The sequence below is a fragment of the Triturus cristatus genome, chromosome 3_2, assembly GCF_964204655.1.
Source record: "Triturus cristatus chromosome 3_2, aTriCri1.1, whole genome shotgun sequence".
Lineage (NCBI taxonomy): Eukaryota > Metazoa > Chordata > Amphibia > Caudata > Salamandridae > Triturus > Triturus cristatus.
Genome location: NC_140584.1, coordinates 555,401,202 through 555,416,296, shown reverse-complemented (window position 1 = coordinate 555,416,296; position 15,095 = coordinate 555,401,202). Strand labels below are relative to the sequence as shown.

At 41.9% G+C, this 15,095-nt stretch overlaps 1 protein-coding gene across 3 annotated transcripts in view; it reads right to left on the bottom strand.

Annotated features, from left to right (window-relative positions):
- MPPED2 (metallophosphoesterase domain containing 2) overlaps positions 1 to 15,095 on the bottom strand; it is a 590,399-nt gene that overhangs the window by 547,735 nt on the left and 27,569 nt on the right. For all 3 annotated transcript variants that reach the window (XM_085648294.1, XM_085648293.1, XM_085648295.1), the window contains exon 2: positions 1,060 to 1,300. In XM_085648294.1, the coding sequence (XP_085504420.1) occupies positions 1,060 to 1,187 (128 nt within the window). In that variant the 5' untranslated portion in view covers positions 1,188 to 1,300. The remainder of the gene's footprint in view (positions 1 to 1,059; positions 1,301 to 15,095) is intronic.

Sequence of the window (15,095 nt, the reverse complement as noted above, 5' to 3'; positions counted from 1 at the left end):
GTTCCCCAGTCCGGTCAATGGCGATAGAAAGAAGGGTGCCAACCCCTTTATTAAATGCACTGACTGAATAATATGATTTAAATTAGCCTGCGCATTCTCTCCGACACAGATGGTGGTGCATTTTGATTAGATCTGCTTTTATTTCAAAGGATATCACAAATTCTTTGATTTATTTTCTTCTCATTTACCAGACACGCTTTGGGGGACAAATTGCTCAACCAAGGTAATAAGGAAGACCTCTACAATCGCTGTCCGTCTACTAGGAATTTGCTTAGCACTTACATTTTGTACAATACAATTTGAGATTTCATTTGGTCAGAACCTTAGAAATCCCTCATTTCTTGTCAAATAGAGGCTTAATTGACCATTAAGAACCGAGCCCACATACTCCCAGCAGTCTAGCTGCCACAAAAACTCTTTGAGGAATAATATTAAAAGAATTCTATCCAAAATGTGTCCCTGGTCTTGTGTTAACACGGCATAAAGTTGATCAACCTGGTGTTTTCTCCTCCTTCCATACACAGTTGAATACACAGTCCTGCTTCTCCCATAAACATGTTTATGAGCCAAGAACATCAGTGCTATTTCATGGTGGAAAATATATACTGACAGTAGATATTCCAGTAAATCCCTACAGACAAAATCTACTCTAAAATCTCTGAACTAAAAGAAGTTGCTGATAAGTTCTAAAAAATCTCTCTTTGTTATTTCCCGACTAACCACTGTTGCATTCAGAAAATTCTATGGAATTGTCAGCTTTTTGTAATAAAAGAATTATATTTTTTTAATTTTGGGAAAAGAATCAAGTTTTACAATAACAAATTTCACACTATTACCTGGAAATACAAACGGAAATCTGATTAATATGTGGCTGGCTTCTTTGTAATCAAAGGATCAAATCTTCCTCTGCTAGTTATTGCAGTGTGAGGTCATCATAAACTGTGTATATCACAAGCTTCAATTGCTTTCCAACAATTTATCACATCTTACAAAGAGACAATATTGGCTGCATTTGAATATAAGTTTTCTAAAATATTGCCATGACATGGCGGTACTTACATGTGCACATGCGGAGGCTGGAACCGGCTCTGGTTAATGTTGTAGTGGGTAAATGCCTGCGTCGGGTTGGAGCTGTATTCATCCACTGAAATGGTAACTTTGCCCTGTGAGGGAATTCCATGAGCCATGCTTCCGCCTTATAGACATGAGCGACCTACAAATCTCCAGATCGAAGGAGGGAAGGGCGCATCGTGCTTCCGCTGAGGTTGGAGGCCAGCGGTCAAGTCATCAGCTCTACAGGCTGGAGAAAAGAATGGAGGAAAGACACAAATAGTGCTGTGAGCGAGGAGAACCTATTAATAACATCTGCATCACAGGCCGTAAGAAGGTTAAGTGAGCTCCAGTCATTCATAGCAACGAACGCACAGGTTCATCATCCACTGGCAACTTTCTAATTTTATTTACAGTACTCTGCTTAACAATTTGCCCCTACGAGCATTGATCCACAATGCTGGTGCCATATGTAACAATTATTGATCTCATTTGTAAAGCAGGCAGGTAGACTGCACATAAAACAGTGTGTTTAAGAGGAATATATGAAGATTGGTTTGGTCAGGTTTCACTAGAGTTTGAAAGGCGTGTGGTGGCGTGATGATCATCTTCTGGCGTGACGAGCACTTTATGGGACTAGCTCTCCTGGCGACATCACATATGTAGAGTTCCCTCCCTTTTCTACCCTCTGAAGCAGTGGCTGATTAACAGCATGATGAGATCATTCCCTATCCTCCAGTGGAAACCAAGAGTGAAAACTAAGGGCCTTAGTACACTGCTGTGACATTGCAATAGAGGACACTGGATATCTCTGTTCTCAGGAGGAAGGAGGGCCTGCAGCCTCTTTCCCATAGCTCACCAGGTCTCAACACACCTGGGGTAGCTGAGAGAAAGGATGATGCTGCCGTCCTCAGGTTTTACAGACTCAAGGGAAGAAGAGGGAAGGCGGTAGCTACCACCTCCACTTAGATTTCCACCAATCAGAGCAGGAGACAAGTGACCCTTCTGAGCAGCAGCAGCAGCAGCAGCTCCATTATTCTATGACCTGCAGGCAAGTGCAGTGGTTGCTACAAGTGCATGCAGCAGCATGCGCTGAGGGTCAGCCTCAGCACGTCAGGCATGGTCTATAGACACCAGGTAGTTTCACATTAATAAAGGGCAGAAAGGGTTTGGCAACTTTAGAAAGGTGTTGGGTGAGGCAGGTGTGGTTATTTCAAATACATGACAGATGTGGTTGATTTCACAGGTTATAGGATAACAATCACAGATCGCATACTTTAAAGGTCAGAAGGAGTGGGATGGGGTTGAAGGTATCAGGAGAAGAAGGGTACATGTTATCTGAACTCTGGGTCACTCATAACTTCTCCTTCCATCTGTACACTGCAGGTCTGCGCAGGCAGCTATGGTGATAGGAAGGGATACAAGGTGGCCATTGATGAGTGGGTTGCTATCATCAGACAAGCAGCTATCACTTGTCAGGTTGGAGCATTCAAGAAAGAGGTTATGTGAGGTCAACTGATTATGGACAGAAGTAGTTGAAACATCAGGAAACTTACAAAAATAGACATTTCAGATTAGACTCAGGTTTTTTAAATAGATTAACAATGACAGCTCTATTGTACATGTTTTAATTGCTCGTAACATCATAGGAGAAATACAGTTTATCCCAGAGATAATTACACAAAATAGGAGCGTGCCATTCATTTTGCGATATAAGCTTTGCTCAGCTAGTGGTAAAACATCTAGGAAAGGTTGTCACAGTGGTCAATTTACCAAAGTGTTATTAAGAGTAAAATGAGAATAGCAATTCAGGCCAAGATCTACTAACGCTGTGTGCCAGGTTTACATTAGAAACCCGGTGAGAAGAGTTGAGGTGGGATTTAGTATTGAATGCAAACCTAGATTTGCGTTGGAAAGTTCCCCAAAGTAAAGCAAAGTTTTGCTATATGCTGCTTTGTGTTAAGGGGGTGGTACATGGGTGCTTCCATAGATTTTGATGCAAATCTCTATCTAACATTCAAAGATGGAGATTTGAAGCCAAAGCCATACCCCTCCTTGAGGCAGCCATAATGAGGCAAAATGTTTTAATTTCTCCTTCGTTTTCCAGTTTTGCCTTTGTGCTGCATTGTACAACACACATACAAAGTGGCAAATGTCTTAAAGGACAGGTTTTATACTGGTACAAAATCTGCACTTTAGACATTGTGGACACCCCTGCACTATGGTGCAAGGGAGTGTGCATTGGTGGATGGCAGCCAAAAGTGTGCCAGTCCTGGGGAGAGAAAAATGTGCCATATATAGTAGATATAGTGCATTGTTTCTCTTTCGCTTTAGCGCAAGGCAGTGCAGGAGCTTACGTTGTTAAGATGGTTTGAGGTAAATATGGCTAAGTTTGGGTTCCAATGTGGAAAGTTGAGGTTATCAGAGCCCATGAAGTAACTAGAAAGTGTTTATCAACTCTGCATATGCTGGTTCTGGTGGTAAAAGTGGGAAATTGTTGATGCATCCAACAGGGGTCCACTGTTATGTTTGTTTTGTATGCATAACTTATGTAAAAATCCAAACATTAGCACATACAGGCTCATCACATAGTAATGTTCTGAAAGAGCTTTACCGGATATTATAAATCAGGGAACTGTACACAGCTAAAATGCTGCATTTGTATCATCTCCTAGCCGTTTGATATCAACCCAGGAGATTCATATCCAGTACGCAAGACAAGCCTCATTACAGCATCAACCCACAGATCACTACCCCCTCTTTCCATAACTATGCCCTGAGAGGACCACATGGTTCTAATAAAGAACCAAAATGTTCACCTGCCTCACCGAATGTGCGGATACGCGGAAACTTGATGCTGAAGAAGACAAATGAGGCTCTTGAAGCCATTTCTGTCCATTCCTTTATATTATATACTGACATCTGTGAAAATTGTGTATTTCATGGCAGATTTGACTGTTTTAAAACAGTAGCCTCGCCATTCAGTTTCATTTCCAGTAACACCTATTTTAAAATATGTTTTCATTAAATACCGTTGAATGCAACCATTTATATGGTATACTGTGTAACGTATTTATAGCAAATAAATATATATTTTTAAACATGTTTTTCTTATTTTTAACTCACAATAAAATGAATTTAAGTCAGGGGAAAATCATGCAGGGAGGTGCAACTACTGACATAAGGAAGAGGAAAAAAATGAAAAGGAAAATTAAATGTCCAAACAGTCATTTAAAGGGTCTTACTACCAACAGGAGCACAAATATATTAATTTTAAATATGTGATAAGTCTGCAAATAGCTTCCTGCATCTCTTTGGCAATCCACTGTCATACACTTAAATGGAAAATCAAAAAAACATTGTTAATTGACAGAGAGGATGGATAGTCTGAGAAAATTGATGTGGAATGAGGATACTGGACTTAGGTAAGAATTTGTCTTATTTTTGTTATTTGTAGCCCTTTAAGCCACATTATGTGCTACATGTCTAAAACAAATCCATACTTCCTTCCTCATTTCTAACCAGCTGATTTCATATCAGCATTATCACCTCAATGTTCATTTACTTCAGCCTACTCGAAAAGAAGGACTTTCAACCGCTCCAATTCAGTAAAATAACATTCAGAAGGCATCCATCTTCCTGGCTCCGGGTCACTGGCAAGTGACTGAACACTGTCCCTTCTGCTTTCAGGTCTTCCTTCTTCTGAATCCAGCCTTGGATTCCACCGGACACTTCTCCAGTCTCCACAAACAGCAAATCTTCTTCGGCTTCCATTGAAAACGACGCCGCGACCCGACACCAAAAGACACCTATGCACCCGGTTTCCCTGGGTGAGGTAACTTGTGCACGCCAGTGCTCCTGTGGGTGTTGGCCCTCGAAGTACTTACCTTGTAAGTGGCTTGCTTGTAGACTCTCCCGAAGTACCCTAAAACTTTAAAAATCCAACCGCGACTTGCTCCATTGAAATCAATAGGGAACCCATGGCTGTGTTGTCACACTGCACGCGTCTCCCGTGGGTCCTTTACTTACCTGCCTTGGGTGGATTTGTGAGGCCCCAGCGATTCTAAAGGCCCTAGGCCTTGTCCCCTTGCAAGTCGACATTCCTAAACCTCTTTTTTAGTCTATGGTCTGGTACGCCCCTAGGACCCAGCCATATAAGTGCTTAATTTGTTGTGAAACATTGATTTGTGCATATGTTCCTGACTTCTCATCTCAAAGAGATTAGTAGAGTTTGTCTAGAAATAAATACATATATATTTTATATATATATATACCTGTGTGGTGTCCTTTCATTTGGTAGTTCAAGAGATTATAAGGTAAAACAAACTGCTTTACATTCCTCTGAGACTTAGCCTGAAGGCTGCTCTCCACAGCTACCACTAGGATAGCTTTCTTTAAAAAGGTTGTCTTAAACCTATCTACCATAAGAGTCGAATTGGACTGGTGCAAGGTGGCCACTTTAACTAGTGACCAGCATATGCCAGGCCAACTTCTCACATGTGGTAAGGAAAGAAGGTTTAATATATAAGTTACGCTCAAATCATGCCACCATTTTAAATGTTGAGAAGGAGGACGGTCTAGTCTGTGATGTCTCTATAGCAGTTAAAGACAAATGGGGAGACGGGTTTGTTTTCCTATGTCAACATGAACGCCTCGAATGATTGCAAATGAACAAAGAAAAGACTAGAAATATTGTTCTGTACCTTACTTTTCTGACAGCTCTGCACTTTTCTTTAAATATCTCAACACAGGATAAGGAATTATTCTAACTCCAGTGCCACGTCTTTTGGGGAAATATATTTAGTATGTGGTATGTGCTCATACTGAATTTGCACATGCTTAACAAAGGTGCTATGGCACTTCACTATGGAAATATAATCATACAGTATGGGAACATATGATCTTCAACATCGGCAATGTATGTGTGTGAAAAGGACACATTCCAATGAAATGCCTGGGTAGCTCTGCCATTCGCCAGGCGAGGAAAGGGAAGTGACATCACATAACATTTATCCCTGATGAACTGTCAGCCAATGTAGTCACAGGAAGTTAAGTCACATGACCTTTTTCTTTGATGTGGTACCTTCTGTTGAACCTGTTTCGATGAAAACTCGAGGCAGCAGGGGGATTTTAAACAACAGAGTGAACAACGACAGGGCAAGCAATCAGAATTTAAAATTTAAGTTGAAAGCATATTTAGGTGCTTTTAATTCACATGCTGTACACGCAGCAACACCGAGGCTACAGGTGCGCTTTTGTATAACTGTGCGAGGGATGTTCATGTTCCACCTTAGAAGGCCTGCGAGATTATTTCTCTTCCACTGGCATTCATGTTGGCAGGTAGCACCAAATGCGTTCTGCCAAAGGAGAAAAAAAAGGCTGGAATTTCAACAGTGACGTGTTAGAGTTTGTCCTGTAGGGGCAGGTAAAAAAATCATGGCGATTTGGGGAACGTACGCAAACAAATGCTGTCGTGAAATAGCCAAATGACCAATTTCCAAACAGACCCAAATTTCCCTGCACACAAATGCACGACTCCACTGCAGTTTGCAAAAACAAGTCCTGTGCTGGATTACAGGCAGCTTCCTGTTGCAAAAACAAAAGAAAATGTTCTTCAGCACCATTTTCCTACTTACATGAAATGGAATGGCGCAAAACTGGCAGGAAATATTACAGGAAGATTTTCGAAGCATGAGAAGAAAAAGCAGCAAACCAAAAGTGCTCCTTTTTCAAAGTGGTTAAAAGATACAGAACACGCAGTGTTCATCACTTCTAAAATCTACAAGTTGAAACCGAGCGTGAGGCTAAATCACTTAGCTCCCTTTCTTACTACAAAATAAAGCATACATTAGGCAAATAAACGGTCGCTTCATTTTTTTGTCATTCACGAATCGTTATTTGCTAAAACCTGTTTTTATCTAAATTCTTACCCAGAAAAAAATGTTTAAGTAGTGCAGGTAGAAGGAAGACACGTTTGCATCAATTCATGCTAGACAGCGCCAACGAGCGTTTTCTACGTTTTGCATATTGAAAAGTTTATGTAATACAGTATAAATGTTAAAGGGCTTCGACACAGTTACCCTGCAGTGGATTGTTATGGGTTTCTGCATCCCCCCTGCAGCTATATTTTAGGGTTTTGTTGCGGAGCGCGAGCACCTGCTCCGAGGACCGCAGGCCGCTCCGGATTTTGTTCTGCTCCGTGATTCGAGGGCACTTAACGGCCCGTGCCCGAGCGCGCGGCGAGTGCGCCGGAATAAAAACCAGGAAACTGATTGGTGCGTCCCAAAGATCACGAGCAGATATAAAACATCGTAAAAACGAAACGGCGCACATGAAAAAAATGTGGAAGTAGCGTTTTAAACAAGGCTCTCGCTTGAAAAAACGGACCCATGGAGACTCGAAGAACCTCGACAGGGCTCCCATTCTCCGAGAGGCGGAATGCAAACGGCCGCTCCTCCGTCGGAAGACCATAATTCCAACAACCTGAGGTAGAGTTTGAGCACAGCGTTTAAAATAAGGAGTGCGGTGCTGGGAGGTGCTTGTTTAAACAATGCGGTTGTGTGCGGTGTGAAAAGGGCGCATTTCAGCCAAATATAGAGGCGAGTAACCATGATAATTCAATAAATAAGCCGTACGCAAATAGGAAGCAAAATGGAATACCGTGAAAAGAAGATGATTTATAAATCACTGCAGAGGGGTGTCAGGGGCAAGGGCCGAAACGCCAGGTTTATATGCGGGATATTAATAAGTAAGACATTTGTGGGTTGCATTAGAACAAAAATATGCAAAAACAGACGCTAAAATATAGTCTTCCGAAATGTCGACCGTACATAATAAACATCCTTTCAATGCGCCGACCTCCTTTAAATACCACAAAAGACATGTCCAACTTATTTTTACGACGGGGCACATTAAAAAACAATCTAGCTACAGCCCTTGTTATCAGGGGTCTATTGTGTTCGACAGTGGGAGTAGAGGGTCAATATTTTTTAAGGTAATATTTTAAAAAGGTGTATATTTTGGTAGCCTAGGTTTTGAAGTCTAAATGTGGTTTTGCGCTCTAATGTTCTATATACTGCAGAGCCATGGTATCAATTGAGCAGTTATCACACTTATGACATTAGAGTAGTGCTATAATTAATAATAGTGCTGTGGTGACATCCCAGTGGCCTCCCCACTATGCGTTCCTGGCCATTTCTTCTCGCTCTAAAGTAGAACTACATTCAGCACGGCGCAAGTTTACATTTTGGGAACGGTAGATTTGAAAGAATAAAGGCTTTGCTCATGTTTTGTTTTTTGAAAATCTAGGGATTGTAAACTAGTAAGCGCCTTTTTTAATGTATTTTCTTTTGCAGTCGGTCCCTATTAATACCGACACACACAAAAGTAATGGCATGTAGCTTTCTGGAAATTATTTTTGATGTTATCTTCGTAGGGAGAGATGTTCTAAATCTGTTTTTATTAAATAAAATGAAGATTAAAATGGGAGGCCTTTTACCCTTCCTCACCTGACATGTCACAAGGTCCCTCCCTTGACCCATATCAACCTAAAAGCCTGGCTCCTGCTCCACTCATTACCTCTTCAGTAACCTTGGTGAGTAGATCTCTTCTACCAACTAAATGGAACACTCTTGTCTTCAAAATACAACACCTGATGTACTAACTACCACTTTAATATCTCAACTGATACTGCTGTGTAAACTATACCGTACTATCATGTTAAGTACTATTTTTTTCAACCACTGGCACTGTCCAAACCAGAGCTTGCCATACAAGCTTGCTGGCACGGGACAGCGGCCTCCTCACTCCCCATCCAGGCCGTGCCCCCTCAGCACAGCTGATTGGACATCTTGGTGTCAGGGCTTGCAAGACTGAGGCTATGACAAGGGTCTGCTCTCACGTGTAAACATCACTGGCTTATACCAATTCTCTTGATATTCATTATAAAATAATAGCTGTCGAGACCTAACCACTGCCCTATTGCGCAGGGAAGAAAATCAATGCTGTTCACAGTCAGAAAAGTGCATTCAAATACATGGCTGCGCTTAATGCCTCAGAGCGAAAACCCGTGCATTTCTTTTATTATAAGGGATACATACAGACTCCTCAACTGTCGGATAGTATAACCCTCACTGAGTGCCCCCATGACACGGCGCTAGTCTTGGCCTCCCCAGTAAATGCTACAATACCACATGTACAAATGCAGCTACTAGAAACTCCATCGAGGGTTTCAGGCAACATATATACTAGTCCAGAAAGCTCAGTGGTTTGTAAATGTCACCAAAATCTTCAATTGGCATTACAGGGCATTTTACAAGATTTATAAAACTGTGGCTATTTTGCTTAAATAATTGCGCTATGCAGGAATTATTGTACAGTGCAAAATGTGTTCCTGTAATTCAAGGCTATAAAGTAAGACCCGTGAATTCTAGAGGTCAGACAATCAGCGAAAGAAAAAAAGTGTTTAAATATACTGAGAACAAAATAACTAATGGACATCTGATATAATGTTTGAGTAAAGTCTCCCCAGCCTTACGCTACACGGATATTTCAAGACACTCAGCTCTGTGATCACATAGACAACAAGGCCAAAGGACAAGTTCCTTCATAAGGCCACATCCTTAGAATACATGGTCACATGATCACATGAATGATTGTTCTTTTGCTCCCTCATATTACTGGAATAACTTGTGCGCGTGAATGTGCAGAATAAATGTGGAATCTGTACTGTGAAATGACCGCGATAACTTGCAGCTTCTAATCTGTTTCAAAAACATATGAAGGCACTTTCAATGGTGACTGTAGTTCAGAGAGCATGGCACCGTGCAGATAAATGCCAGCTTTCATGTAGCGCACTAGAGCAGCACAACACATAAACATGCTGCCACAAATGTCACCTTAACACCTACAGCAGTGCTTCCCAAACTTTTTACGCCACAACCCAATTTTTAGAACAACACATTTTTGTAACCCACCTCCCCTTTAATGGACATGAGGCAGGCTTTTAATTTTATGTTATGAAAAATGTATAAAGCCCACTATCAATCCAAGGAGCATTTTGGCGCAATACGAAAAGGAGAACAAAGGAGGCTCTAGCCCAGGCATCTCCAACAATTAGCTCGTGAGCTACTGGTAGTTCTCCAGCTACCTGTAAGTAGCTCTCCTATGTGCAGCCCAGCCTCCTAAATCAGAGGCAATTGCTTGAATGAATTAACATATGCATACCAACATTGAAAAGTGTGTATTCAAGATGAAACTGTGTATTTTCATGGGATAATGTTTGAGGAAAAATGGTTGAAGTTCCAAAATATATCTACATTCCAAGCTGATAAAACTGTTCTTCACTACTGGCAACCCTAAATGGTGCACTGAGGTAGTAATCGCTGGCAGTCTTGCATGGGGTGGCCACAAACGTAATGTTGTCTATACAACACTAGTAATATTGGCATCTAAGCATGATTTTCATCAAACATAAGTAGCTCTTATTGCAGAAGAGTTTGGAGATGCCCGCTCTAGGCTAATATGAACCTATTTGGGGATCTGATTAGAGAAAAGCATAAGGAGTCCAGTGCTGCAAAGACCCAGGTTTTCAGCAGTTTCCTAAAGGCGGGTCCTCAGTGAGTGTGTCTAAGATGATCAGGAAGTAGGTTCCAGGCTTTAGCTCCAAGGACCACAACCGATTTACCACCTTTGGTTTTGCATCTGAAATGGGGCGGAATGAGAAGATTTGCAGTAGAAGATTTAAGCGATCGCGATGCGACATGTGAAGTAAACCTGGCCGCTAGATGATATTTAGAACCGAATGCTATTTTCGCTCTAAAGGTGATGAGCAGAATTTTAAATAACACTCTTTTATGAATAGGCAACCAGTGTAGTGATTTGAGGGCTGCTGTTGCTGAGGATCGGCGAAGTAAATTCAGCACCAGTCAAGCGGCCGCATGTTGTACCGGTCTGTCAGTAGTTTTTTCAGAGTTGTCCTATTGGTCCCTGCATACATACTATTACAGGAGTCCAATCACTAGGCGATAAGGCTAATGGCTACTGATTTTCTCGCCGTAAGAGAAAGTAAGTGAAAACATTTTTTTGAGAGCTTTAATCAGCTAGAAACACTTCCCAGCTACTGCTAGCACTAGTGGACAAAAGGAAAGTAAGGTATCAAATTTTACTACTAAATTCTTTATCACCTCCACCGTATCCAGTGGGGGGAGGATATCTTTTGGCCACCATAGACTGGGGGTGAAATAGTTGACCTTGCCTAATAATATAACTTCAGTTTTCTCAGTGTTACATTTAAGATGGTTAAATTGCAACCAACGGATGACTTCTGTGAGACAAAGTTGAAATTGCTATTTTGCAACAGTAGAATTTTTGTCCAGCACTAAGTTCAACTGAGTTTCATCAGCATAAGAAGTGTTTTCAATTTTTAAAGGAGGATATTAATTCAATGCGGGGAGACATATATACATTGAATAAAACCTGGCTGAGGTCGGATCCCTGTGGAATGCCAGATTTGAGTGGCTTTTCAATTGACTGGTAATTACCAGGCATAATCACTTGCCTGCGATCAGTAATAAATAATTTTACCCAGGCCAAGCTTAGATGGGAAATGCCACACGTCTTCAGGCGATGCTCTAGAATATCATGGGAGATTGTATCAAATGCAGCAAATAGATCTAATAGGATCAGAACAGCATTTTTCCCAACATCCAAGGCAAATTTGAGGGTCTCAGTGATTGCTAGGAGAGCCGTTTTGGTGGAATAGTTAGGTCGAAAACCAGACTGGCGAGGGTGCAAAATGTTGATCTTTTCTAAGAACGTGGTCAAATGACTATTGACTAATTTCTCTGTGATCTTACTAAGGTAAGGAAACAAAGAGATGGGCTGTAGATTGGCGAGAGTAGTAGGATCCCTTAATCTCTTTTTTTGAAAGGGCTTTACAGCAGCAACTTTCCAATCAGTGGAAACATCTGCAGTTAACAGGGAAGAATTGATTATATAATTGATAACTGGGTTGAAAACATCAATGATATCGTGGAGCACTTCCGGCGGGAAAGTGTCGAAGGACGACTCAGACTTGCTGGAAAGGATGGCTTGGCATGACTTTTCTAGGCTAATGGTATGGAAGGTTTGAGGATTAGAGGTGGCCTTATGAGATACAGACAAAATGTCTACCAGAAGAACATATCCCATATTAAAGTCTATTTGTAAGTTTTGGATTTTTTGTTAAAAAGAGTTAGCAATATTGTCACATGATGTTTGAGAAGGAGGGATATCTTGATTCAATACTTTAGGATGGGTGAACGATTTCATGATTTTAAAAATACATTTTTGATCTGATTCAGCCGATGTAATTAGATTTGTGTAATACTTTTTTTCCTCCACTGTAATTTGTTTATGATATGCTTTCAACGCTGTTTTGAACTGAGTTAAGTCTTCTGAATTGTATCCTTTCAATGCTCAGATTGTCTACACTGAAGATATAATTCAGTTAGTTTTTGAGTATACCAGGGGGCTGATACTTTGGTAGTCGATTTCAATTTCAACGAATTAGGGGGGGGGCGTATATATTACTAAGAGTGATCATCCAATGGTTAAAGTTGTGGTTATCCTGAGAGATGATCCCTGAAAAGGTGGGTATACGCCCTAATGCACGATTAACTAAATCTGGGTCCTTTAGCATGTTGCCCCATTTGCGTAATGTTTTGGGGGAGCTAGTAGTAGGTGGCCGTGGGGTATTAACATGGGGCCCATGTGATTCTAAATAGAATACATTTATGGTGTAACCAAGGCAGCGGACTCGGGGTGTTGACAGGTACGGAGCATAGATTAGAGCGAATTCCATCCAGGATGTGTCCAGCACAGTGTGTGGGGACACACACCATCTGTTCTAGGCCAGGAGTCTCAATGGCCTCCAAGAATTTTCTAACTCCATGTTCCTTCATACAATCTAAGTGGAGGTTAAAATCCCCTAATAGTGTAAAATTTGAATATCTTAAAATTAGGGACCCTAATGTATCCCCCAATGATTCAAGAAATGATCAATTTGGGCCAGGTGGTCAATGAATCAGTGCTCCAGAATATGAAAGTAAGCCATCAATTTGGAAGTAAAAACCTAAACTTTCTGCTCCTTTTAGATCAGGGAGCTCAAACAGGGAGCATTTCATCGTGTTGCGATAAATTATGGCCAATGCTCCTCCCCGTGATTCAGTCTGGTCCTGTCTGTGAATTAGATAGCCTGGAGGAAGAGCCTGTACAATGTCGGGGTTAAACCCGTCTTTAAACCATGTTTCCCTAATAAAAAGAACATCTAAATGGGATTCCAGGATCAGATCAAAAAGTTTTGTGTGTGCATGCCGAAAGAGCGCACGTTGATCAACCCACCCTGCGTCACATTAGGGGAGACCACATCCGCCTCACCATCTATAGTAAATGGGCTCAATGATAGTCTGCATTTATTGCAAGAGATGAGGCCTGCCCATTGATCAACATTTAGATAAAAACCACAATTGTGGTGACACTGATTAAAAGAAAGTAAGTGATCCTATATCAGGTGTATACCTGGTTTGAATTGGGCAGCATTCCTGGTGCTCACAGCGATCCGGGCGCAGACGGGCTTGCCTTTGGCACAACGGCGGTGCATCGGCTATGCGGCCACAGTGGCAGGCACATTAAACGGCTTGTGCCCGTCAACTGCTAGAGCGCTAACCTGGCAAAATGGCCGCTCTTCGGGTCTCGCCATGTTCCACAGAGAGAAGGGATCAGTGTGCGATGCCCGGAATACTTGGTAAGGACGACGGCTAGCCCAATACTCAATAGGGGGGGCCACAACAGTTTTTGTTCCAAACAAAAAATAAACGCTCTCAATTTTATAATGTAACTAAAGCATTGTGTGGTCGTTCACTGTCATTTACAGACAGCACATTTTCTACTGAAATGGCCACTAAAGTTCCACAGGCATACAGTTTCACTGATTAAACTGCATTGCACACAAACGATAATGTGTGGAAATTGGGTTTTAATGAATATTTATCCTTTGTGTTTCACCAAGTAAAGTATCTTGATTTGTTTTGATCATATTAAAATCTTGGTTTCCATCACACTTCAGAATTAAAAGGAAACAGTGCTTCATTTTGCTTTCTTAACTATTGAATTTGCATGGGAAACAGCCTTTATAACCCAAAACATTTTGCGTTTTTCTCTTAGTCTTTGCCGACTTTCTTCATAACCATAGGAATCTGGGCACCTTCCCCCTGTACAGCTGAGGAAAGGTGTGTGCACCCGCCTCGTCTGCATTGGGCTGGGGTGCATATACGATGGGTTCTAGGTGCCATACCTCTGTGTGCCCTGTAAACAGGTACACCATATACCCAGGGTGCGTACGGCACTGGGTAGGCGTGGGATGTAGTACTGAGTGTGCCACTCACTGGATAGTAGTCAACCCTATATCGGGTCTGCCAGGACAGGCCTGCAGGGTGCCAAAACGCCCCTGCCTACTTTGGCATCACTTTAGCCTCAGCGAACCCTGAGTGGGCAGTCCCATTCCCAGAGGGCAACCCCTCAGAGAAGCCCTGATGGGCACAAGGGGGGGGGGGTGGGGGGGGTAGGCATGAAGGCTGCGTGGTCACATATGGATGCTCCCTGCCCTGGTAATGAGGAACCCCCCACACGGGGCTTCTCCTGCCTTAGAGTTCGGATTCACCCTTGGATACGCTGGGGGTGTTGCTGATTCTCTGGAGTAGCCTCAGGGCCCTGCACACGTCCTCACTGCCAAGCCCGTGTCGAAGTGCGTGCACCTTCTTACACATTAAGAAGAGGCGCTGACATGTTGTTACAGAACATAGGCTGGTCTGCCAATGCAGACTGAGGTGTGCACACAGGACCACATTAGGAATTGTCCACAGTGTGCATAATAGTGATATCACAACAATATGAGCGGGCCTAGTACTGCTAGTAATATTTCCGAATGTGTTTTATGCCCAAAAGTATATAATGGTCATGTTATAATGATTGAATATGTGTGATGAATATAAAAAAAAATTACATAC